The sequence below is a fragment of the Oncorhynchus tshawytscha genome, linkage group LG26 (assembly GCF_018296145.1).
Source record: "Oncorhynchus tshawytscha isolate Ot180627B linkage group LG26, Otsh_v2.0, whole genome shotgun sequence".
NCBI classification, from domain to species: domain Eukaryota; kingdom Metazoa; phylum Chordata; class Actinopteri; order Salmoniformes; family Salmonidae; genus Oncorhynchus; species Oncorhynchus tshawytscha.
Window position 1 is genome coordinate 33307184 of NC_056454.1, and position 25037 is coordinate 33332220.

The window sequence follows — 25037 nt, forward strand, 5'->3', positions numbered from 1 at the left end:
TTCTTGGAGCTTTACGGCGGTTCCCTTGACCTCATGGCTTGTTTTTTCGCTCTGACGTGCACTGTCAACTGTGGGACCTCATGTAGACAGGTGTGTGCCTTTCCAAATCACATCCAATCAGTTGAATTTACCACAGGTGGACACCAATGAAGTTGTAGAAACATCTCAAGGATGATCAATGGAGATAGATTTTGAGTCTCATAGCAAAGGGTCTGAATACTTATGTAAATAAGGTATTTCTGTTTTTTATTCGAATGCTCACTTCATCCGTATACTGTACATCGTTATCCATTCCATTATATTTTTAAGTGATCGTCCTTAACATTGCTAAACAAAGCAGGCAATATCTTAATGCTTTGTTCTGATTCGTGATGATAATGGTATTTTCCTTGGTTTGGTCAGGTTTCAGTAGCAGGTTCTGCTATTGCCACACTGCAGAAAGAGTTATCCTCTACCTCTGCACATGTTGATCAAAAGATGATTTCAACAATCAGTTACAGACTGAGATAGGCGCTAGGTTACAGGGGGAATGGAGCAAATGTATAAGACTTTGGAAACAAAGGTTTGTAGTCTGGAGTGTTGTGCCCTCTAAAATAACACTGTGTGGAGTCTCACCTCACTGATTGGTATTGGTAAACCTCCTCTTCACCATAACGCTGAAGCCACGCTACGTCCCCTTTGTTTCAGAATCCATTTGCTTCATAAAGAAAACCTAGCTTGCTCTCCTCTTCTTCCTCTTCATTTATCTGTTTCCAACCTGTTGTCACAACTCTTCTTCTTTCTAGGATTAATTCTTAACTTGCATCCATTTCACCCATGTTTCACCACTCCTAAAGTCATAGTTCAGATACTGTACTGTTTGTGACTTTTTGTAACTTATATGCATTTTAACAGATTGTTGAGACTGCAGCAGTCCCATCCCATGCAGAAGAGCCAGTTGTGCCACCTACTCTTGTAGCTGTAAGTATTTCTCTAGTGGCTTTATTTCAGGCTATATATACATTATTGTTGTCTATTCAAGCATCATTTCTAACTTCATCTATGTCAAATATCATCAATATTTTGTAATATATTTAAAAAATATTTTTTTTCAGGGTTTGAAGAACGTGACTGTGACTGAGGGTGAATCTGTGACTCTGGAATGTCAGATCACTGGTCACCCTGCCCCTGGCATCATGTGGTTCAGAGAGGACTACAGAATTGAGAGCTCCATTGACTTCCAGATCACTTATGAGAGTAAATGTGCCCGTCTGGTCATCCGCGAGGCCTTCGCAGAAGACAGCGGTCGCTTCACTTGCACTGCTACTAGCGAGGCTGGAACCATCAGTACATCCTGCTACCTGCTTGTCAAAGGTAAACAGGCAGTTTCGTTTTTTACATTCCTGTCTACAATGACTACTTACTGTTGAGGTTGAATACTGTACTGCCAAATGGTTAATTGGGTGTATTGGTTTATGAATGTGCTAATACTTGTACACATTTCTTTCTTCTAGTAACTGAGGAGATTGAGACCAGGGAAGAGATGACACAAGAGATGACACAGCAGGAAATGATGACACAGCAGAGAACTGTCACTATGTTTGACTTTACAACTAAAGAGAAACAGTGAGTGCCAACTATTTTCTACCACTACATTTGCAAACTCTTGGCAGGTATAATTATGTATTGTGTGCTAGATGTTGACAAGGGAAAACATAATCATTCTATGCTGCTCATCATACATTATGAAATCAATTACCAGCAGATCATAGTGAATCTTCCCTGTTTGAGTTTTTCAAATGGGGATGAAAGAAGTTGGAGTAATCCTATTTCAGATTCATTAGTAGAGGGTCCTCACTCAAAAATAAGAGATTTTCAAGGTTCTTTTATGCTCAACGTTTTAATGTTTGGACTGTAAGGTCATCGGAAGTCTAATCTTATTTCAGGCACTTTTTGAGATACATTTGCCCTAACTACTGTATATGTCCAACGTTCTTCTAGCTTTGCTGTTGAAGCAAAGGAGGAGACCATGTCAGAGGTGAATGTCATCACCACAGGATCACCAGTAGATACTGCAGATGCTGTCGCTCCCTTCTTTGTCAAGAAGCCAACTGTACAGAAGTTGGTGGAGGGCGGAAGAGTTGTCTTTGAGTGCCAGATCGGAGGCAGCCACAAGCCCAACATTATCTGGAAGAAGACTGGAGTGCCCCTTACTACAGGATACAGGTAGCCTACTTGTGACACATTTTCAATTAATCTCTATTATGCATTTGTAAGAGTGTATTGATAATTGATTGTACTGATTACAATATATTACTTATTCATCCATTAGATATAAAGTGCACTACAATAAGGAGAGTGGAGTATGTAAATTGGAGATCTCCATGACGTTTGCTGATGATGCTGGAGAGTACTCCATCGTAGCCAGGAACCAGCTTGGAGAAGAGTCTGCCTCAGCCAGTCTGCTGGAGGAAGGTCAGTCTCTTTAATCAGAATGTTGTTTAATCTCATGGACTACAAATCCAGTAATATGATGCATCCTAAATGGCACTCTGTTCCTTACATACTGTAGTGCACTACTTTTGACCAGAGCCATATGGTCCTTGGTGAAAAGTAGTGCATTACATAGGGAATCGGGTGCAATTTGGGACACACTCATTTTCTATATCTGGGCCTGTGAAACCAACTATATCTGGGCCTGTCTTTTGTTTATACATTGTATATGTTGTTTACAGGAGAATATGAAGAATACATGAAGAAACATGAAATGACCTATAATACTGAAGTAACTACGGTGCAGGCGAATGTTTCCCCTGTTGTGAGCGAATATGACGACCAGAAGTACATCCAGAGAATGGCACAGATGCAAAGCTTTGTTAGAACTCAGGTATTTGGATGAATAAAAAAAACTACACACTAACCTGGGTACCAATCTGTTTGACACGGAGTACAATGAGTGGAATGTTAGCACAAATCGACTGGTACCCAGGCTAGCAGTGCGCTATCATTGTGACGTTATCGTATTTGATTTGTTCTCAGCCACTTGTTTTGAGACAAGACATGCTTTATTCCAATGTGTTTTTACAGGAACTCCAGATTTCTTCATTTGAGGAGAGGATTATCCACGAGATTGAGATCCGCATCCTGCAGATTACATACCAACAAATTGTGACTGAGGATCGGGAAGAGATGGTTACTTGTGCAGACCGTGAGGCTGTACAGTCAGCCTTTGCCACTCCAGTTAAAAACTACAGCATCATGGAAGGAATGGGGGTCACTTTCCACTGCAAAATGGCAGGAACTCCACTACCCAAGGTAGTAAAGAAACCATGTATTTTTATTTGATACAAAGTGTCCATTCCACTTAATTTAAAATGTTGTATATTTTATATAGTCATAAAGTTTTTCTTGTCTCTCAAAAGATCATATGGTACAAAGATGGCAAGCGTATCCATCATGGCGGCCGTTACCAGATGGAGAGTCTTCAGGATGGTAGAGCCAGCCTGCGTCTTCCTGTGGTGCTGCCAGAAGATGAAGGTGTTTACACAGCATTTGCCAGCAACATGAAGGGAAATTCTGTGAGCTCTGGGAAACTGTATGTGGAGCCCACTGCCATTGCAGTAGCTCAGTATTACACACCTGAACCTCAGGCAATGCAGAGAATTAGGTGAGATTTTTATTACCAAATGTATTTTAATGTATATTTGTTTTAACATCATCAGTATCACTGATTTTGGTATTTATTTGCTCAGGTCTCAGTCTCCAAGATCTCTGAGTCGTTCTCCCGGACGCTCTACAAGCCGCTCTCCCGGGCGTTCTCCCGGACGCTCTACAAGCCGCTCTCCTGCCCGCTCTCCTGCAAGCAGGCTTGATGACACTGATGAGAGTCAGCTTGAGAGACTGTACAGGCCTGTGTTTGTCTTGAAGCCACAGTCATTCAAGTGTGCTGAAGGGCAGACTGCCAGATTTGACCTGAAAGTAGTTGGTAGACCCATGCCTGACACTTTCTGGTTCCACAATGGTAAGTGATGTGAAAACATGATACATCGTCTAAGATATGTTTTATGAAATAAATATTAGAACTATTATTCCTTTCTTTGTTCTTTTCAGGACACCAAGTTGTCAATGATTACACCCACAAGATAGTGGTGAAGGAAGATGGAACTCAGTCACTGATTGTGGTTCCAGCCATGCCCCATGACTCTGGAGAATGGACGGTCGTTGCTCAAAACAGAGCTGGGAAAAGCTCTGTGCCCATAACACTTACAGTTGATGGTAAGATCTTTGTATTGTATCTGGTATACTCATTCCTCATTTTAAAGCAAAAAAATAATTGTCAGTTTGTATTGATACATAATAAACCAGGGCTTTTCAATGTAGGTCCTGAAGGGTCGAAACACTTCTGTTTTTCATCCTCTCCTTGCAGCCCTCCAGGGGCAGAATTGAAAAGCCCTGTCATATACAGTGCATTCGGAAATAATTCAGATCCCTTGACTTTTTCCACATTCTCTTACATTACAGCCTTATTCTAAAATCGAATAAATAAGACATTTTCCTCATCAATTTACACACAATACCCCATAATGACAAAGCGAAAACAGGTTTTTAGAATTTATTGTAAATGTATAAAAAAAATGTTAAGTATTCAGACATTTTGCTGTGAGACTCAAAATTGAACTCAGGTGAATCCTGTTTCCCATTGGTCATCCTTGAGATGTTTCTACAACTTGACTGGAGTCCACCTGTGGTAAATTCAACTGATTGGACATGATTTGGAAAGACACACCTATTTATATAAGGTCCCACAGTTGACAGGGCATGTCATAGCAAAGACCAAGGATTTGTCTGTAGAGTTCTGAGACAGGATTGTGTCAAGGCACAGATAAAAAAAAATGTCTGCAGCATTGAAGGTCCCCAAGGACAGAGTAGCCTCCATCAATCTCAAATGGAAGAAGTTTGGAACCACCAAGACTCTTCCTAGAGCTGGCCACCCGGCCAAACTGAGCAATCGGTGGAGAAGGGCCTTGGTCAGGGACGTTACCAAAAACTCGATGGTCGCTCTGACATGGCTCCAAAGTTCCTCTATGAAGATGGGAGAATTTTCCAGAAGGACAACCATCTCTGCTCCACTCCACCAATCAGGCCTTTATGGTAGAGTGGCCAGACAGAAGCCACTCCTCAGTAAAAGGCACATGACAGCCTACTTGGAGTTTGCCAAAAGACACCTAAAGACTCTCAGACCATGAGAAAGAAGATTCTCTGTTCTGATGTAACCAAGATTGAACTCTTTGGCCTGAATGCCAAGCGTTACGTCTGGAGGAAACCTGGCACCATCCCTACGGTGAAGCATGGTGGTGACAGCATCATGCTGTGGGGATGTTTTTCAGCTGCAGGGACTGGGAGACTGGTCAGGATAGAGAGAAAGGTAAACGGAGCGAAGTACAGAGAGATCCTTGATGAAAACTTGCTCCAGAGTACTCAGGACCTCAGACTGGGGTGAAGGTTCACCTTCCAACAGGACAACGGCCCTAAGCACACAGCCAAGACAACGCAGGAGTGGCTTCCTTGAGTGGCCCAGCCAGAGCCGAACTTGAACCCGATCGAACATCTCTGCAGAGACCTGAAAATAGGTGTGCAGCGTCACTCCCCATCCAACCTGACAAAGCTTGAGAGGATCTGCACAAATGAATGGGAGAAACTCTCCAAATGCAGGTGTGCCAAGGTTATAGTGTCATAACTAAGAAAGCTTGAGGCTGTAATCGCTGCCAAAGGTGATTCAACAAAGTACTGAGGAAATGTTCTGAATACTTATGTAAATGTGATATTTCAGTTGTAGTTTTTTTTATAAATGTGCAAACATTTGTAAAAAACTGTTTTTGCTTTGTCATAATGGGATAATTTGTGTAGATTGATCAGAAAAAAAAGAAAAAAAAATGTAGAAAAAGTCAAGGGGTGTGAATCATTTCCGAATGCACTGAACCATTGTTGAATGATAGCATTGTTCTCATGTGTGTTTCTCCATGTACAGCCAAAGAGAACCTGGTCAGACCCCAGTTTATTGAGAAGCTGAAGAACGTCAGTGTCAAGAAAGGCACTCTGGTTGAGTTGGCTGTCAAAGCCATTGGAAACCCCCTGCCTGACATTGTTTGGCTGAAAAACAGTGACATCATCTCCCCACAGAAGCACCCAAATATTAAGTATGTGTTTTGCCCCACCTGCTATCTCAATGTGCACATGCCTATGATATACATCATGTGCACCAAATACCTCTCCAGTCCTTATGATATGTACTGTATATTGTTACTATCTTTATATTACAAGGCTGTACTGATTTACTAACAATGATGTCTGTTGTAGGATTGAGGGCCTCAAGGGACAAGCCAAATTCTATATCCCACAATCTGTGAGTTCTGATAGTGCCTGGTACACAGCCACAGCCATTAACAAAGCTGGAAGAGATACCACTCGCTGCAGGGTCAACATTGAAGTGGATGTTGCTGCACCTGCACCGGAGAGGAGACTCATTATCACCAAGGGAACCTACAAGGCCAAGGAAATTGCAGCTCCAGAGTTGGAATCTCTGCATCTACGTTATGGCCAAGAGCAGTGGGAGGAGGCTGACCTATATGACAAGGTCAAGCAGCAGAAACCGCAGTTTAAGAAGAAGCTGACTTCCGTCAGGCTGAAGCATTCTGGTGCTGTCCACTTTGAATGCAGACTGACCCCTATTGGTGATCCCACTATGGTTGTTGAGTGGTTACTTGATGGCAAACCCCTTGCAGCTGCTAACAGATTGCGCATGGTTAATGAATTTGGCTACTGTAGTCTTGACTTTGAAGTTGCCTATGCCAGAGACAGTGGTGTTATCACCTGCAGAGCCACTAACAAATTTGGAGTTGACCAGACCTCAGCTACACTCATTGTAAAGGATGAGAAGAGCCTTGTTGAGGAGGGCAAGAGGGAAATATACAGAATTGATGAGATGGAGCGCATGGCTCACGAAGGAGGTCCTTCTGGAGTCACTGCAGATGAGTATTCAGAGAAGTCAAAGCCTGAAATTGTCCTTCTTCCCGAGCCAGCAAGAGTGTTGGAAGGTGACATTGCAAGGTTCCGTTGCAGAGTGATTGGTTATCCTACACCTAAGGTCAACTGGTACCTCAATGAGCAGCTCATTCGCAAGAGCAAGAGAATGAGACTTCGCTATGATGGCATTTACTATCTTGAGATTATCGATATCAAGTTATATGATGCAGGATATGTCAAAGTGGTAGCAGAGAACCCTGAGGGCACAGCTGAGCATCTGGTGAAGATAGAGATCACACAGAAAGAGGACTTCAGATCTATTCTCCGTCGCATTCCTGAACCAAAGGCACATGACACTACTGAACAAGGAAGAATTAGCTTTGAAGTTGTGAAGGTTGACAGACCTGCTGATGCCCAGCCAAAGGAAGTTGTCAAACTGAGGAAGACTGAAAGAGTCATTCATGAGAAGTCCACAGAGGAGACAGATGAGTTGAAGAGTAAATTTAAGCGCAGGACAGAGGAAGGTTATTATGAAGCCATCACTGCTGTGGAGCTCAAGTCCAGAAGAAAGGATGAGTCCTATGAGGACATGCTTAGGAAGAGGAAGGAAGAACTGCTTCACCATCAGAAACTGTTGTCTGAGGCTAAGAACAAGAAAGACTTGGAGGAGGGAAAACTCACCATCCCCACAATCAAACCAGAGAAAGTACAGCTCTCTCCCAGCATGGAAGCTCCAAAGATCTTGGAACGCATTGCAAGCCAGACCGTGTCTCAGACCGAGGAAGTTCGCTTCAGAGTCAGAGTTGTTGGCAAACCGGAACCTGAGTGCCAGTGGTTCAAGAATGGAATCCTACTGGAGAAGACAGATCGTATTTACTGGTTCTGGCCTGAAGACCACGTATGTGAATTAGTGGTCAGAGATGTCACAGCAGAAGACTCTGCTAGCATCATGGTCAAAGCCATAAACATTGCTGGAGAGGCTTCAAGCCAGGCATTCCTGCTGGTGCAAGGTAAATTATCTATTTCAATGCATATGAAGCTTGTATTCTACAAATAGTTAAAAGTTGTATGTAATTTTGTATAAAGAAATATAGAAAACTGTTCTGTCTACCTTAAAAAATCATATTAAATGTGTCTTTCCTTTGTTTCACTTTAACCACGACAGTTATTACCTTTGCTCAACAACTAGAGGATGTGGAAGCTAAAGAGAAGGACACCATGGTGACCTTTGAGTGTGAGACCAGTGAGCCTTTTGTTAAAGTCAAATGGCTGAAGAACAATGCAGAGATCTTCTCTGGAGACAAATACAGGATGCACTCAGACAGAAAGGTTCATTTCCTTTCTGTACTGACCATCAACATGAAGGACGATGCAGAATACAGTTGTGCTGTTATTGAAGATGACCACATCAGGACCACTGCCAGACTCAATGTGGAAGGTTGGCAGTTTTTCTTACTATACTATATCACTTTCACAGACTTTAACAGTTATTTTCAACTGTGAAAATAGGGACGTTGGAATGCGTTAATTATAGAACAGTAACTCTGAAACTGTTTAACTTAAAATGTTCCTATCGTGCAGGTGCTTCACTGTCAATCGTGAAGAGGCTGGAGAACATTGAAGTGCCTGAGACCTACACTGGGGAGTTTGAGGTAGAATTGTCTCGAGAGGATGCTGAAGGTACATGGTACTTCAATGACAAGGAAATCACGCCCAGCAGCAAATATGTTACCTCCTCCTGTCGTGGACGCCATACCTTGTCTGTCAAAGACATAAAGAAAGAAGATCAGGGAAAATATACATTCAAAATTTACGATATGCAGACCAGTGCCTCCCTGAAGATGAAACGTGAGTTGTGACTTTGTTATTAGAGTGGTTAGGTTCTTCTCTTATTCTCAAGACAACCATTACTGTTGAAAAGGTGGGATGAACAGCGTAACAATGTCAATGTCTATTCCTTCAGTGCGCCCTGTGACACTGATGCAACCCCTCACTGACCTGACAATCTGCGAGGGTGACATTGCTCAATTAGAGGTGCGATTCTCCCAGGAAAACGTTGAGGGAACATGGATGAAGAATGGCCAAGCAATCTCCGCTACAGATCGCATCCACATCGTTATCGACAAACTGGTCCACAAGCTGCTTGTTGAAAATGTGAGCAGAGATGATGCTGCAACATACTCATTCTTTGTCCCAACTCAGGATATCACAACCTCTGGGAAGTTGAACATTCAAAGTAAGCAACTTTTATCAGTTTGACTATATTCATATTGGTATAATTATATTGTGAATCACCAGATTTTTTTAATTATATTTTTTCCCTGTTTTACAGCGGTTGAAATTTTGAGCCCACTCACGGATGTTACCGCAGTTGAGGGCACCAAGGCTGTTATTGAGACTAAAATCTCTGCTGCTGATGTTACCTCTGTGAAATGGTTCCACAATGACAAGCTTGTGATGCCCAGCGAGAGAATCCAGATGCTTGCAAAGGGATCCAAACAGCACCTGGTATTCCACAGCACCTTTGCCTCTGATGAAGGAACCTACAAGCTATGTGTTGGCAAAGCTGACTCTAGCTGTAAACTGACCATCGAAAGTATGTTTTTTTACTGTGTGTGTTGCAAGTTCATTCAGACCCCATTTATACAGACCCTATTCAACTTATTTTGTTATTTTACAGAAATTCATATCGTGAAGCATATGGAGGATCAAGTTTGCACAGAGACCCAGAATATAACATTTAAAGTCGAGGTTTCCCACCCTGGCATTGCCGCTGTGTGGACATTCAAGAAACAAGAACTCAAAGCTGGTCCAAAGCACAAGATTGAGGCCAAGGGCAAGAATTACAGCCTGACTGTCATTAACACCACGAAGGATGAAGACGGGCAATACACATTCGCTGCTGGTGAACAGACATCCAGTGCAAAGATTACTGTGTCAGGTATGTTTAACGTCTTCATGATATTGTACATAAACTCCTTCTGAAAAGATCCATTGATTTCCACTGCACTGACTCAAAGTTGTCTGCTGAGTTGGAAACGATTAGGGTGTTTTCACATATAGTAATTTTTAAAAGAACCAATCTCAGTCCTCTTTAAAGTGATCTCTGGAGTAAAACATGCCAACATTCCTTCAATGCACTCTAGGTTTTTTACTAAGTGCAGGAAAAGCCATTCCATCAGAATGTGCTATCGTACAGCTAGATACATTTTGGAAGCTAATATATTGCATTTAGTTACAAAATAAGACATAATAATTGTAATTAGAAGAGAGATACTATTACCATGTAAATATTATTGATAACATAATAAATAGCAGCAGAATAAATGCAGATGAAATAATGCTGTAATTTAAAATTGTACACCTAATGTAAGCTACTAACCCTTTAAGAAGAAGAATTGATTTTGTACCCTGTTGTGATTCTCAACAAATATGTTGATGTGTTCTCACACTATTCAACCCCCACAATCGAATAAACAGTTTATGAAGCTCTCTTAGCCTATAGGTCACATATTGCAAACAAATATTTGTAACTAAAAATACCACACATATTTAGGAAATTCTGTGCATCCTTGACAATCGCTTTTCTGTATTTTTCACCATTATTTAACCAGGTAGGCCAGTTGAGAACAAGTTCTCATTTACAACTGTGACCTGGCCAAGATAAAGCAAAGCAGTGTGACAAAAACAACAACACAGAGTTACACATGGAATAAATAAACATACAGTCAATAACACAATAGAAAAATCTATGTACAGTGTGTGCAAATATAGAAGATTAGGGAGGTAAGGCAATAAATAGGCCATGGAGAAGAAATAATTACAATTTAGCATTAACACTGGAGTGATAGATGTGCAGATGATGATGTGCAAGTAGAGATACTGGGGTGCAACAGAGCAAGAGGATAAGTAACAATATGGGGATGAGGTAGTTGGGTGTGCTATTTACAGATTGGCTGTGTACATGTACAGTGATCGGTAAGCTGCTCTGACAGCTGATGCTTAAAGTTAGAGAGGGAGATATAAGACTCCAGCTTCAGTGATTTTTACAATTCGTTCCAGTCATTGGCAGCAGAGAACTGGAAGGAAATGAGACCAAAGGAAGGGTTGTCTTTGGGGGTGACCAGTGAAATATACAGGTGGGTGTTGCTATGGTGACCAGTGAGCTGAGACAAGGCGGGGCTTTATCTAGCATAGACTTATAGATGACCTGGAGCCAGTGGGTTTGGCGATGAATATGTAGTGAGGGCCAGGCAACGAGAGCATACAGGTCGCAGTGGTGGGTAGTATATGGGGCTTTGGTGACAAAACGGATGGCACTGTGATAGACTACATCCAATTTGCTGAGTAGAGTGTTGGAGGCTATTTTGTAAATGACATCGCCAAAGTCAAGAATCGGTAGGACAGTGAGTTTTACAAGGGTATGTTTTACATCATGAGTGAAGGAGGCTTTGTTGCGAAATAGGAAGCCGATTCTAGATTTAATTTTGTATTGGAGATGCTCCTCTGGAAGGAGAGTTTACAGTCTAACCAAGTGATCTAGCTGAGTTTTCATAGGGTCCAGTGAGTAGCTACGCGAGCTGGAGACACGGCAATTCAAACAGCTAGCGGGCCGGGGCTAGCAGGCTAGCAGAAGGGCCTTCGGGGGATGTCGCAACGGAAGACCCTGTTGAAACCCCCTCGGACGGTTACGTCGACAGACCAGTCGTGATGGATCGGCGGGGCTCCGTGTCGGCAGTAAAAGGGTCCAGGCCAATTGGCAAAATAGGTATTGTTGCCCAAGAATTGGCTGATGGACCTCTTCAGCTAGCCGAGAGATGGGCCGAGCTCGAGGCTAGCTCCAGGCTAACTGGTGCTTGCTTCGGGACCGAGACGTTAGCCAGGAGTAGCCACTAGCCATGATAGCAGCTAGCTAGCTGTGATGATCCGGTGAAAAGGTTCAGAGCTTGCGGTAGGAATCTGGAGATGAAGAGATGTGGTAGAAAAAAAGCAGTCCGATATGCTCTGGGTTGATATCGCGCTGTGCAGACTGTCAGGAATTGACCGGGCTGAGGCTGGCTGATGTCCGAGTTAACGGTAATGACTGCTAGCAGTGGCTAACTGACTACTAGCTAGTAGCTAGTTAGCTGGCTAGCTTCTGATGGGGGTTCCAGTTCTAAAGTGAAAAGAATAGCAGATCCGTACCACATTGGGTGAGGCGGGTTATAGGAGAGTATGTTCAGTCCGTAGATGGAAATTGAGATTAAAATATACCCTGCTCAAAAAAATAAAGGGAACACTAAAATAACACATCCTAGATCTGAATGAATGAACTATTCTTATTAAATACTTTTTTCTTTACATAGTTGAATGTGCTGACAACAAAATCACACAAAAATGTTCAATGGAAATCAAATTTATCAACCCATGGGGGTCTGGATTTGGAGTCACACTCAAAAATAAAGTGGAAAACCACACTACAGGCTGATCCTACTTTGATGTAAAGTCAAAATGAGGCTCAGTAGTGTGTGTGGCTTCCACGTGCCTGTATGACCTCCCTACAACGCCTGGGCATGCTCCTGATGAGGTGGCGGATGGTCTCCTGAGGGATCTCCTCCCAGGAACCCAGGGCCAACCGCACCAGCATATGGTCTCACAAGGGGTCTGAGGATGTCATCTCGGTACCTAATGGCAGTCAGGCTACCTCTGGCGAGCACATGGAGGGCTGTGCGGCCCCCCAAAGAAATGCCCCTCCACACCATGACTGACCCACCGCCAAACCGGTCATGCTGGCGGATGTTGCAGGCAGCAGAATGTTCTCCACGGCGTATCCAGACTCTGTCACGTCTGTCACATGTGCTCAGCGTGAACCTGCTTTCATCTGTGAAGAGCACAGGGTGCCAGTGGCGAATTTGCCAATCTTGGTGTTCTCTGGCAAATGCCAAACGTCCTGCACGGTGTAAGCTGTAAGCACAACCCCACCTGTGGACGTCGGGCCCTCATACCACCCTCATGGAGTCTGTTTCTGACCGATTGAGCAGACACATGCACATTTGTGGCCTGCTGGAGGTCATTTTGCAGGGCTCTGGCAGTGCTCCTCCTGCTCATCCTTGCACAAAGGCGGAGGTAGCGGTCCTGCTGCTGAGTTGTTGCCCTCCTACGGCCTCCTCCACGTCTCCTGATGTACTGGCCTGTCTCCTGGTAGCGCCTCCATGCTCTGGACACTACGCTGACAGACACAGCAAACCTTCTTGCCACAGCTCACATTGATGTGCCATCCTGGATGAGCTGCACTACCTGAGCTACTTGTGTGGGTTGTAGACTCCGTCTCATGCTACCACTAGAGTGAAAGCACCGCCAGCATTCAAAAGTGACCAAAACATCAGCCAGGAAGCATAGGAACTGAGAAGTGGTCTGTGGTCACCACCTGCAGAACCACTCCTTTATTGGGGGTGTCTTGCTAATTGCCTATAATTTCCACCTTTTGTCTATTCCATTTGCACAACAGCATGTGAAATTTATTGTCAATCAGTGTTGCTTCCTAAGTGGACAGTTTGATTTCACAGAAGTGTGATTGACTTGGAGTTACATTGTGTTGTTTAAGTGTTCCCTTTATTTTTTTGAGCAGTATATATGAAGAAAAAAAATATATACTTGGGACAGGACAAGACAAACAGACGTCTGACTGCTACGCCATCTTGGATGGATATTAATCGCTAATTAATATCAACCAAAAAAAAGCATGTTTTTTCCGCGAACCTGCGCATCATCATCTTCTCTCTTTTGTGGCACCATTGTGAGGGGTTATGGCAGGGGAAACGGTGTTGCAGTAGTCTATTGTGTGGTGTTTATGGCAGGGGAAACAGTGTTGCAGTAGTCTGTGTGTGGTGCGGGAATAATGACAAGGTAAACCCTCTTATGGATAGGGGAGACGCTAGCGTCTCAACTGGCCAATTGCTGGGGGAAATGCAGAGCGCCAGATTCAAATAAAATGCTATAAAATTCAAACTTTCATTAAATCACACATGTAAGACACTCAAAGCTACACTCGTTGTGAATCCAGCCAACATGTCAGATTTAAAAAATGCTTTTCGGCGAAAGCATAAGAAGCTATTATTTGATAGCCTGCACCCATCTACACCAGAAGTAAACAAAGGAGCTAGCATAGCAGGCGCTACACAAAACACTGAAATAAAATATAAAAGATGCATTACCTTTGACGAGCTTCTTTTGTTGGCATGCCAATATGTCCCACAAACATCACAATTGGTCCTTTTGTTCGATTAATTCCGTCCATGTATATCGAAAATGTCCATTTATAAAGCGCATTTGATCCAGAAAAAAACAGCTTACAAAAACGCAACGTCACTACAAAATATTTCAAAATTTGCCTCTAAACTTTGCCAAAATATTTCAAACTACTTTTGTCATACAACGTTAGGTATTTTTAAACGTTAATAATCGATCAAATTGTAGACGGGGCAATTTGTATTCAATACAGGAACGAAAAGAAACCAGCACGGCTTTCGCAAAAGTGTCCCCAGTTCCGAGTTGGCCTACTTCTTCATAGCACAAAGGAATAACCTCAATCATATTCCAAACACTGGCGACATCGTGTGGAAGCGGTAGGAACTGAAAATAGGTTCCTATTAAATATCCAATGGCAAAGACAATATAGTGAACAGAGAGCGGGAAAAATAAAAAAAATCTGAACAGTTAGTCCTCAGGGTTTTGCCTGCTACATAAGTTCTGTTATACTCACAGACATGATTCAAACAGTTTTAGAAACTTCAGCGTGTTTTCTATCCAAATCTATGAATAATATGTATATCTTATATTCTTGGCATGAGTAGCAGGAAGTTGAACTGGCGAGCTTTGTGTTCACATTGCCCTAAAAAAGGGAACCAGACAGCGGAATTCAAGTGAACCAAACTCAGACAACCTCTCGAGATGTTCTCAGTTCGGTTTGCTTCAGGGGCTCTTTGAGGGGTCTGAGTTTACAAAAATAGCCTGAAAGGGACCAAGTCTAAAAACATCCAAAATTCCTTATTTCCATCATATTAATGATTATAATTCCACCTTTCACTACTACTTTCACTTTTAGCCTGTTATATAAAACTAAACCGTGTCTCCATGTTCCCAGGTGGTGCCATAAACAGACCACTCCAGGACGTGACTGTGGCTGAGTCTCAGACAGCTGAGCTGGAGTGTGACGTGGCCAACCCAACTGCTGAGGGCAAGTGGCTGAAGGATGGACAACCTGTGGACTTCAGTGACAATGTCAAACATGTGAAAAATGGAGCTGTCAGACGTCTTGTTATTACCATAACTAGACCCCAGGACATCGGTGAATACACTTACCAGGTTGCAAACTCCAAGACAACTGCCATCCTGAGGGTTGAGTGTAGGTGTTACCTTTTGAGCAGAAATGTTTTGTTTGTTTTCAACTGGCATTAATATATGTCTATCATAGGATTACTATATGCTTGCTGTTATGTAATGTTTATGTTTGATTTCATAGCTGTGAAAGTCAAGAAAACCCTGACGAACCAAACTGTCACTGAGACACAGGAGGCAGAGTTCAGTCTCGAGCTCAGCCACAAGAATGTGAAGGACTCACAATGGATTAAGAATGGTGTAGAGATCCAACCTAGTGAGAAATATGAAATCACAATTGATGGCATGGTCCACACCTTGAAGATCAAGAACTGCGACACACGTGATGAATCAGTTTATGGATTCAAACTTGGAAAACTATCTGCTAATGCCAAATTGAACATTGAGAGTAAGTTAAAATATTAACTGTCACAAATTGATGTATACAATCAAGTATACAAATGTATCTATACTTGAGATGTTTCTACTTACCCTTTGAGGTTTTTGACTCTTGTCAATCTTTTTTTCAGCAATTAAGATTGTTAAGAAGCCTAAAGATGTGACATCACTATTGGATGCCACTGCCTCTTTTGAGCTGAGCCTGTCTCATGATGACATCCCTATAAAATGGATGTTCAATAACGTTGAGCTTAAACCAAGTGAAAACATCAAAATTCTGTCTGAGAGAAAAGCTCAGAAGCTGATCATCCAGAATGTGAAGACTAACAACCATGGAGAGTACACTGCTGTAGTTGGAAACCTGCAATGCAGTGCATCTTTACATGTTGAAGGTCGGTATTGCGTTTGTGATGAATGGACTAGAGTACTGGGTATATGATCGACGAATACTCAATTGATACCCTTTACGTAAATGTTGATTTAATGTGATTTTTCCAGCTCTGCGTGTCACAAAACCCATCAAGAACATTGAAGTCCCAGAGACCCAGGTGGCCACTTTTGAATGCGAAGTGTCACATTTCAATGTCCCATCCACCTGGCTGAAGAATGGAGTGGAGATAGAAATGAGTGACAAGTTCAGGATTGTGGTGCAGGGCAAACTTCACCAGCTCAAGATCATGAACACTGGCAGTGAAGACTCTGCAGAATACACCTTTGTCTGTGGAAATGACAGAGTCTCTGCCACTTTGACTATCAATGGTAAATTCACTCTTCATTATCAAGGTATATATATATAATCCCCAATCATATTGTCAGTATTGATCATAACATTTTTCTTATTTCCTTAGCCATTTTGATCACCAACATGCTGAAAGATCTCAGTGCACAGGAGAAAGACACCATCACATTTGAAGTGAATGTCAACTATGAGGGCATCACCTACAAGTGGCTGAAGAATGGTGTTGAGATTCGCTCCACTGACAGATGCCAGAGCTGCACCAAACACCTAACTCACTCTCTCACCATCCGAAATGTTCATTTTGGTGATGGTGCAGAGTACAAGTTTGTGGCTGGTTCTGCTGCGTCATCAGCAAAGCTTTATGTTGATGGTATGTTCTTCTTTTTCTTACATTTTCTAAAACAAGGTTTTCTTTGATATTTCACAAACTTAAGTCTTATTTCTGTGCTCTCTTTGTGTTTTAGCTCGCATTATTGAATTCACCAAACATATCAAAGATATCAAGATCACAGAGAAGAAGAGGGCCACTTTCGTATGTGAGATCTCTGAGCCTAATGCTCAGGTGACGTGGATGAAGGATGGACAGGAACTGGACATTTCCGAAAGGTATGTCTTATTACCAGGAATATTAGACCAGGTAAAGATAGTAATGGATATCATAATATTCTACAACGGGTTGGACAAAACAGTCATTGTGATTGGTTGAGACGTGTCCTAAACCATACTAAAACGGTTTGACGTGACTGTGTTAGCCTTGGTTGACTAGCTAGCAAGCAAGGGATTTGTCAGCCAGCATGGCAACAGAACATTTAGAACGAATGACTGGGTAGCGTCCATAGATATAGAATTACAAGACTTCACTCTGGCAACCTAACCAATAGAATGAAGAGACATCTTTTCTCAGCCAGTCATGAATCACCATAATTTTTTATGGATATATACAAAGAAATGTCAATAGACTGGGTTCGCGCCCAGGCTCTGTCGTAACCGGCCGCGACCGGGAGGTCCGTGGGGCGACGCACAATTGGCCTAGCGTCGTCCGGGTTAGGGAGGGGTTGGCCGGTAGGGAAATCCGTGTTTCATCGCACACCAGCGACTCCTGTGGTGGGCCGGGCGCAGTGCGCACTAACCAAGTTTGCCAGGTGCACGGTGTTTCCTCCGACACATTGGTGCGGCTGGCTTCCAGGTAGGATGCGCGCTGTGTTAAGAAGCAGTGCGGCTTGGTTGGGTTGTGTATCGGAGGACGCATGACTTTCAACCTTCGTCTCTCCCGAGCCCGTACGGGAGTTGTAGCGATGAGACAAGATAGTAGCTACTAAAAACAATTGGATACCATGAAATTGGGAAGAAAAAGGGGGTAAAACTCCCGAAAAAAAATATTTAAAAAGAAATGTCAATAGAGAAACAGGTCAAACGACATGAAATGCAGCTATTTTGCTGACTTACCAGCTTCAGTTTGATGTGATTGCTTTAGCTGTGTAGTTGGGTAGCTCCTCTGAACAGTGTCCTGATGAGACAGCACATTTTCTATGCTAGGTGAAATTGCGCATCATAAGCTCATTGTTATGGATGTATCCAAAACAGCTTAAACAAATGCAAATACAGCTACTTTGCTGTTATTCTAGCTTCCCTGTTTGCCCTGACTGTTAGCCATAGTTGGCTAGCAAGCAAGGGATAATAGCATTGCCAACCAGTGTGGCAACATAACTTTTAGAACGAACAACTGCGTCACGTCCACAGATATAGAACAAAAATATTATCTGGCAACAAAACAGCAACCACCATGTGTCAGGACTAGGCCTATATTTATGTTGAGGGATGAAATAGTAGCCTATGAATACATTTATTAAAATATTGTTTTTTATTTCATTGTTAACCTATTGTAGAAAAGCAATTGTACACCCGAAGTTGTGCTGATTCACGGTATTTGAATCCGCCTCAAACTTATCACCGCAGCACAGCCGTGCTAAAAAAGTAGTTTAGCACTCCCTCTGGTTTACAATTGCTTCGATCGAATCTTAACTATTCATTTGTATCCTAACTGTTATTTCTAAATGCCTTGACAGATACACTGTATCCACTGAGGAATTCCTGCACCGTCTAGTGATCCAGTCAGTCTGCATGTCTGATGCCGGAGGGTACTCTGTAATCGCTGGTGCAAGCATGTCAAAGGCTCATCTCACCGTGGAGGGCAAAGATGTCTGCATTACAGAACCTGCTGAGAAGAAAATGACGGTGAATATAAATATCACACATTTTTATATACAGAAAGAAAAACAACTTTTTTCTTATCAATTTAAACATTATTAATATGATTATTAATTTCTAGGTTGTTGAGAAACAAAGAACAACGTTCGAGTTTGAAGTCAATAAGGATGACATTGAAGGTCACTGGCTGAGGAACGGCATTGAGCTCCAGTTTTCCGTTGAGCAGAGGTTTAGTTATGTTTGCATTAGAAAGCTTCATCGTCTGACCATCACTGAGACCTGTAGAAGTGATGCAGGAGAATACACCTTCATCGCTGGCAGGAACAGGAGGGTGGTGACACTTCATGTCAATAGTAAGTCAAACTTCATGATATACCTTTACCGTAGTAACTGTGCAGTTACATGTCATTGCCTGTAGAGGGCATAGCAGTGCCCTCATACCAGAGAAGAAGCAGAGCAAGTATAGACTGGATAGATACAGCATGATATTTTTTAACAGCTGGAATCAAAGTGATGATGACCAAGGTTTATTCCTCAGTCTTCCATCTTGCTTCATATAATTTATTTGTAATAATTGTTTTCATTTGAATTTAGTCCCCGAGCCACCTCAGATCATTAACCACATGCAGCCCCTGTCTGTGGAGTCCGGCAAACCAGCTAGTTGTAAAGGTACACCATTCATACAAATGTAATGCATTCCTTATATGATTATGTTATCGTATCAACATTTTGAAGAGGGCTAAGATTCCCATGATGTGTTTGTTTAGTCGCAGAAGATATTACCTCACAAATTAAGAACTGAAATGGTTTGCTAATTCGTTTTTATTTCCGTCTCAGAAGTAGTTTCTCCTGACACTGGAGCTCCTCTGTCCCCACCTACCATGGTCTCACCAATCAGCAACACCTCAACCACTGAGGGAGAGTCAGCCAAATTCCAGTGCAAAGTTTCTGGAGAAGGTATTTTGCACATTACATTGTTGGGATGAGTTGGAATAAAATGTAATTTAGTGAATTTCTGGAATTTAATTAATAATTGTAATAGTTGTAATTATAAGTATACCTTTTATTGTGTGTTCTTGTACTTGTTGCATTAGAAGGTGAGGCACTTTATTATAAATCCATAGTTAGAGACATACCTTGATGTTTCAGTCATAGACATTCATCAGACAGAGCAAATTTGTCAGTCAGAAATGTTCAAGAATAATGTACTTTAATTCACTTTGTATGTATATATTCACATTTGTTCACAATTATTATGAATGATTATTATTTAATCCTCTCTTCTACATTCGTAGCTCTGAAGATATCCTGGTTCCATGGTGAGAAAGAAATGAAGCAGTCAAACTTGTTTAAGATGTCTACGTTTGATAACACCTGCCAGCTGGAGATCACCAGAGTGTACTCTGAGGTTGAGGGGGAATACACCTGTGTTGCCAGAAACCCAGCAGGAATGGTCACATGCTCTGCACATTTGAAACTTGATGGTGAGTTTGCATAACTTTCTGTAGCCACATGGTTTCCTATTATTTTGATGAAGTTTCGATGTAAGCCTAGAATGCGTAGGTTGGGCACAAGTAGTCAAACGACACGTATTTTCACTAGAAATACAGTGTATATTCAATATATAACATGATTGTTCAGTATCCTCTTGAATTAAGATACTTGTTTTCTTTCACTAGGAATATACAACTTGGATATGTGTATCTGTGTTCATTCCATAAAAAAGCTAATACTCAATTCATTGAACATGCTTCCTTTCAGGGCAAAAACAAATGATGGATATTACATCCGATTCTCAAAGGCATGTCTCAACCAGTATTTCAACAAGCTTGTCAAGTGTAAAGAAGGAGCAAATTGCCCAAAGGCCTACTTTTATTCACCCAATAGAAAGCTGCGTGGTTCAGCATGGTGAAGTGACCAGGTTTCATGCTTGTGTATCCAGCATGCCAAATACAGAGATTAGCTGGTATCATAACCAGCAGCCAATTAAGCCTACTAAAGATATTGTTTTTCATTCTGATGAGATGACAAACACCACCACACTAATTATAGTTGCTGCTTTCTCTGAGCATGCTGGACAATACACTTGCAAAGCAACAAATAATGCTGGAGATGCGGTGTGCACAGCAGCCCTTGCAGTAACCAAAGAAGAAGTTAACTTGTTATTTACCACCACCAACCAACACCTCTTATTAAACTATCCAAACGACTTCCTTCTTCTTGAAAGAAACCTATTTTTCCCATATTTCTGTTTACTAACCTCACAATTTATACCTCACAATTTAAAATAGAATAGCATAAATGTGTTAGTCACTTCTTTAGTTCTAATACCTAGATGCTTCATTCTTCTGTCACTCCTTGCTCTCCTTGCAGCTTGAGTAGGTAGTACATTCTCCTTCTGTCATTCCTTTCTCACTCCTTTCTGTCCTTGGTTGTGAAATCCCTCTCAGCGATAGCTCTGTGGACTGTGCATGTTGTAGCCTATACTATCTGGAGTTGAATCCAACTGTCAAACTGCTTTTTTTGTTTGTACCATCAAAGTGGAAACATGGTCATATGATTGTAATCAGTGAAAGAGTTTGAGTTAAAATAGTTAGCATAACCTTTGTCCAGCAGGATGTCACTTCGAGGAAATGACATCTGAGCTAAGCATTAAGTCCAATATTGCTCCTTGAAATGAGCATTCTGAAAATGTATAGATGGATCAGTACAGTATCTTTTTCTTTCATTTTAAAAAACTATATGGCTCTCACATACAGAGGATGAAATGGAAGGGAATTGGTACTCATCATCATCTTAGATTACTGTCTTAGCTGACAGCAACTCTTCATTTCCTTGACAGTAACCAATATGAAGGACGAGATTGAAGCAACCATTGAGCAAGAAGTCAAAGGTAAGACTCATTTACTCTTTATTACTGAAATGTACTTCATCTATCCCTTAGTTGAATGACATGAACCTGAGCATATTGATAAGTGATTTCTGAATGTTCACACTGCATGCAAGCAGTCAAAATGTTTTTGATGGAAAATGTTCATCTTATGTATTCTTCAATGTCCACGTAATGCTAGGTCCTTGTATTATATTATTGGTTATTGTATAGCAGGCACTGATGAAAACGGCTTGGTTTTAGAGAAAACAAAATGCGGGTATATCTATCAATCTTATCCTTTAAGCATGAGGGTTCATACTGTATTGTAATGGTTCCCCAAAAAGGTACAGGATGTGTATCTTTTAAAGTTTACAGACCAGAGGAAACTATCCTTTAAAAGATATGGAAATAGCTACATCTTTTAATTGCTTCTTAAAATGTCTTGCATCTGGAACTCTCCTTCCTCCTGCAAATATTTCTTAGACTGGCTTGCAGAAAGTGGTATGTGATTAATTGTTGTTTGCTTTTTAAATAACATGATTATACCTGTAAACTATATTAGTTCGAATAAACGCCTTCTCATACAATTGTAGAGCTGCTCTTACAAGTTGTACTTTTTTGTATAATTTGAGAGCCATGTTTCTCATTAAATGTTTTTGAATAATTTACCCTCATTCAAAGGATTAGAAAGGGCGTTTATTCATCTTTCTGCAAGTCAGGTAAGGAATATTTAGCTAAATCACACACTAAGTTAAGCAAAAGCAAGCGTATTTTAAAAAACAAATCAGTTTATTTTGCAATAATTATGCTTTTTAAGAAATTTATGTTCTGAAGAAATGTCCACAGAAGAAGGAACAAAACATCCAGCAATTTTCGTGTCAGAATCTTTAAAAAAGAATCCAGTCTTGCGTTTATTCGAACAAATATGGTGAGTGAAATAGTTTTTTTATGGCTTTGTGACTTGCTGCATGTAATTTAATATTTTCATTAATATTAATTTCAACAATTTGAAAATGTTCTCTTTTTTTAACCCATTTTATTGAAATATTTTTTATTTTCTTTTTCAGAGTTGTTTTATAATAAAATGACTGTGTTTCGGGAGAACAGAGGGCAGATGCGCGGAGCCTTTTCAGACTTGGATCAAGCCAACAATTCTTCCATCAAGCCATCTTTTCAAAAAAAGCTGAAGTTCCAGAATGTTTTAGAGGGGGAACCTGCTGTGTTTAGATGCAGATCGGTAGCTTTCCCAACCCCAACCATAATATGGTTTCATAACAATAGACAAATTCATAAAGAACGCCGTCGGAGAATACGAACAGAGAGCACTTTGCACATGCATGAAACTAGTTTAGTCATTGATAGTATAAAAGACAAAGACTCCGGCAGTTACAAAGTAATGGTTATTAACACAGAGGGGTCTGCAGAGTCCATATCATCACTTCTGGTGTCAATGAGGGAAGAACAAGAAGGCAATGATCTAAGCCACATTAGGCGGTCAACTAGACTTCACGGAAGCCTAGACTCGTTGGTTGATCAAAAAAAGGAGAGCAAATTCAGGGTTAACTTGAGATGTGTTGGGTCTCCATTTGATCAAAAGTTCAAAATTAGCGGCAGATCTAGATCTAAGGATGCACCGGTTCACACCTTGTACTTCAGAAGTTCATCACCAACAAGAGGGAAAGATAAAGAAACTAATCTGAATGAAACAGCATCTGAACGGGCCCTCTCTCCACCTTCTATATTTGGTGGAGAAAGAGTTAGTAGGTCTGAAAGGTTTAACGACAGATACAGTGATATCTACTGTGACAGACACACTGGCAGATTCAGCGACAAGTTCAGTGACAGGTGCAGTGATAGATTCAGTGACACAGATAGCCTCCACGAAGAGGTAAAAGCCAAGCTTGGCCTGTTACAAAGTGCAGTCAAACGAAAAAAGAGGCTCTCTATGTCTACGCTGTCATCAGAGTTTGATTTGGAGTCAAACATGAGTGAAACCAGCTATGCAGATTATGTTGATCAATTAAGGGTCAAGAAGCCTGCCTCCTTACCTGGAGACTTGCAGCATGCTCAACCTTTTGAAAGAAACGTTAGAAACGATAAAGTGTCTGCCGAATTCTATGGTAGATATGACAGAATTCCCACACATTGTGCTGAGTCAACACAGCCCCGCGTGAGACATTCATTTGAACCTCAGTCTCGAACTAGGGCCATTCAAATGTTAAAAGATGATCTAGAAGCGACAGGAAATGAAAAATACTTTGATGAAGGAGTCTCTGAAACACATATGGATAAAATGGTCCTTACTCAAGGGGAACCTCAACATGAGTTAGGATTCGAACATAAGATAGGTAAGGATTTTGAAAATCGAGGTGCACACTACATAGGAAATCAAGGTGAGGACTATTTAGAAAAGAAGTTGTCTGAAGATATGAAGACAAAGATGGAGGGGCCGTTTGTCTTAGCTTGTTCTGGAACAAGGAGATCTCTAAACATTGCTGAAAAGGATGATTTTTCCAGAATCAGCTCAAACCAACCACTGAAGGAAATATTTTCCAGTAAGACGACTAATACACAAGAGGATACTGTGAAGAGCACTGAAGAAAACCGGTATGAGAACATTGAGAGTGAATGTGAAGATAAACTTTTAGCCTTGCGGATTAGAAAATGGCAAAAAGGAATGCAGATGGACCAAGAGGAACAGTTTAAGCATGAAACCGACCATTCAAAGGCAAGGGATTTGTCATACACACAATCTGAAATATTATATGGTGAGGAGGTAGAGAGAAAAACAGACACAAAAACTGAAGAGAACTCTTGTGAAGAGCATCATCCATCCCTGGTAAAGGTCTGCTTAACCCGGGAAAATGTGTATGGAGTAAAGTGTGGAACTGAACAGAATTTGTCCCTTTCCCAAACCAAAGAGGAGAGTGCCAGTGAGAAGAAAACAGGAGAAGAGAACACTGTATCACGAGAAAAAATTAATGAATTGAATTGGTCCCTTTCCCCAAAAGAGAGGCATGTCAATATGTATGGTGAGGAGGTAGATAGAAAATCTGCAACAGAAACTGAGGCATTAAATTTCCAACATTTGCCCAGTTCTCAGAAAAAGAGTCCTGCAGAAAGTAGTGAGGTAACATGGGAAGAGCACCATTTATCCCTGAAAAAGGTCAGTTTATCCCTGGGAAATATTGCCCCTTTCCAGAATGTTTCACTTTCCCAATCAAAAGAGAGGAGTGCCAATGAGAAGAAAACAGAGGAAGAGCACCATTTATCCCAGGAAAATATTTATGGATTGAAGAGTGAACCTGTACAGAATTTGTCCCTTTCCCCAAGAGAAAGGCGTGCCAGTGAGAAGAAAACACAAGAAGAGCAGTGTCTTTTATCCCGGGAAAAGACCCACAAAAGTGAAATGTTTGGGAGTGAGGAAGAGGCTCTGGGACATCGAATCATTAAATGGCAGCA

The 25037-nt window shown here is 41.5% G+C and overlaps 1 protein-coding gene across 1 annotated transcript in view; it reads left to right on the forward strand.

The window, feature by feature from the left end:
- LOC112224854 (titin-like) overlaps positions 1-25037 on the forward strand; it is a 173001-nt gene that overhangs the window by 11902 nt on the left and 136062 nt on the right. The window contains 28 exon segments of the mRNA XM_042306365.1: positions 895-960; positions 1095-1353; positions 1494-1605; positions 1981-2205; positions 2312-2454; positions 2715-2866; positions 3067-3294; positions 3402-3646; positions 3732-4000; positions 4090-4254; positions 6008-6176; positions 6337-8012; positions 8168-8440; positions 8584-8850; positions 8966-9238; positions 9335-9598; positions 9683-9943; positions 15125-15385; positions 15503-15766; positions 15888-16148; positions 16255-16515; positions 16605-16865; positions 16960-17101; positions 18562-18730; positions 18825-19056; positions 19298-19660; positions 19999-20187; positions 21546-21596. Of these exon segments, the coding sequence (XP_042162299.1) occupies positions 895-960; positions 1095-1353; positions 1494-1605; positions 1981-2205; positions 2312-2454; positions 2715-2866; positions 3067-3294; positions 3402-3646; positions 3732-4000; positions 4090-4254; positions 6008-6176; positions 6337-8012; positions 8168-8440; positions 8584-8850; positions 8966-9238; positions 9335-9598; positions 9683-9943; positions 15125-15385; positions 15503-15766; positions 15888-16148; positions 16255-16515; positions 16605-16865; positions 16960-17101; positions 18562-18730; positions 18825-19056; positions 19298-19660; positions 19999-20187; positions 21546-21596 (7501 nt within the window).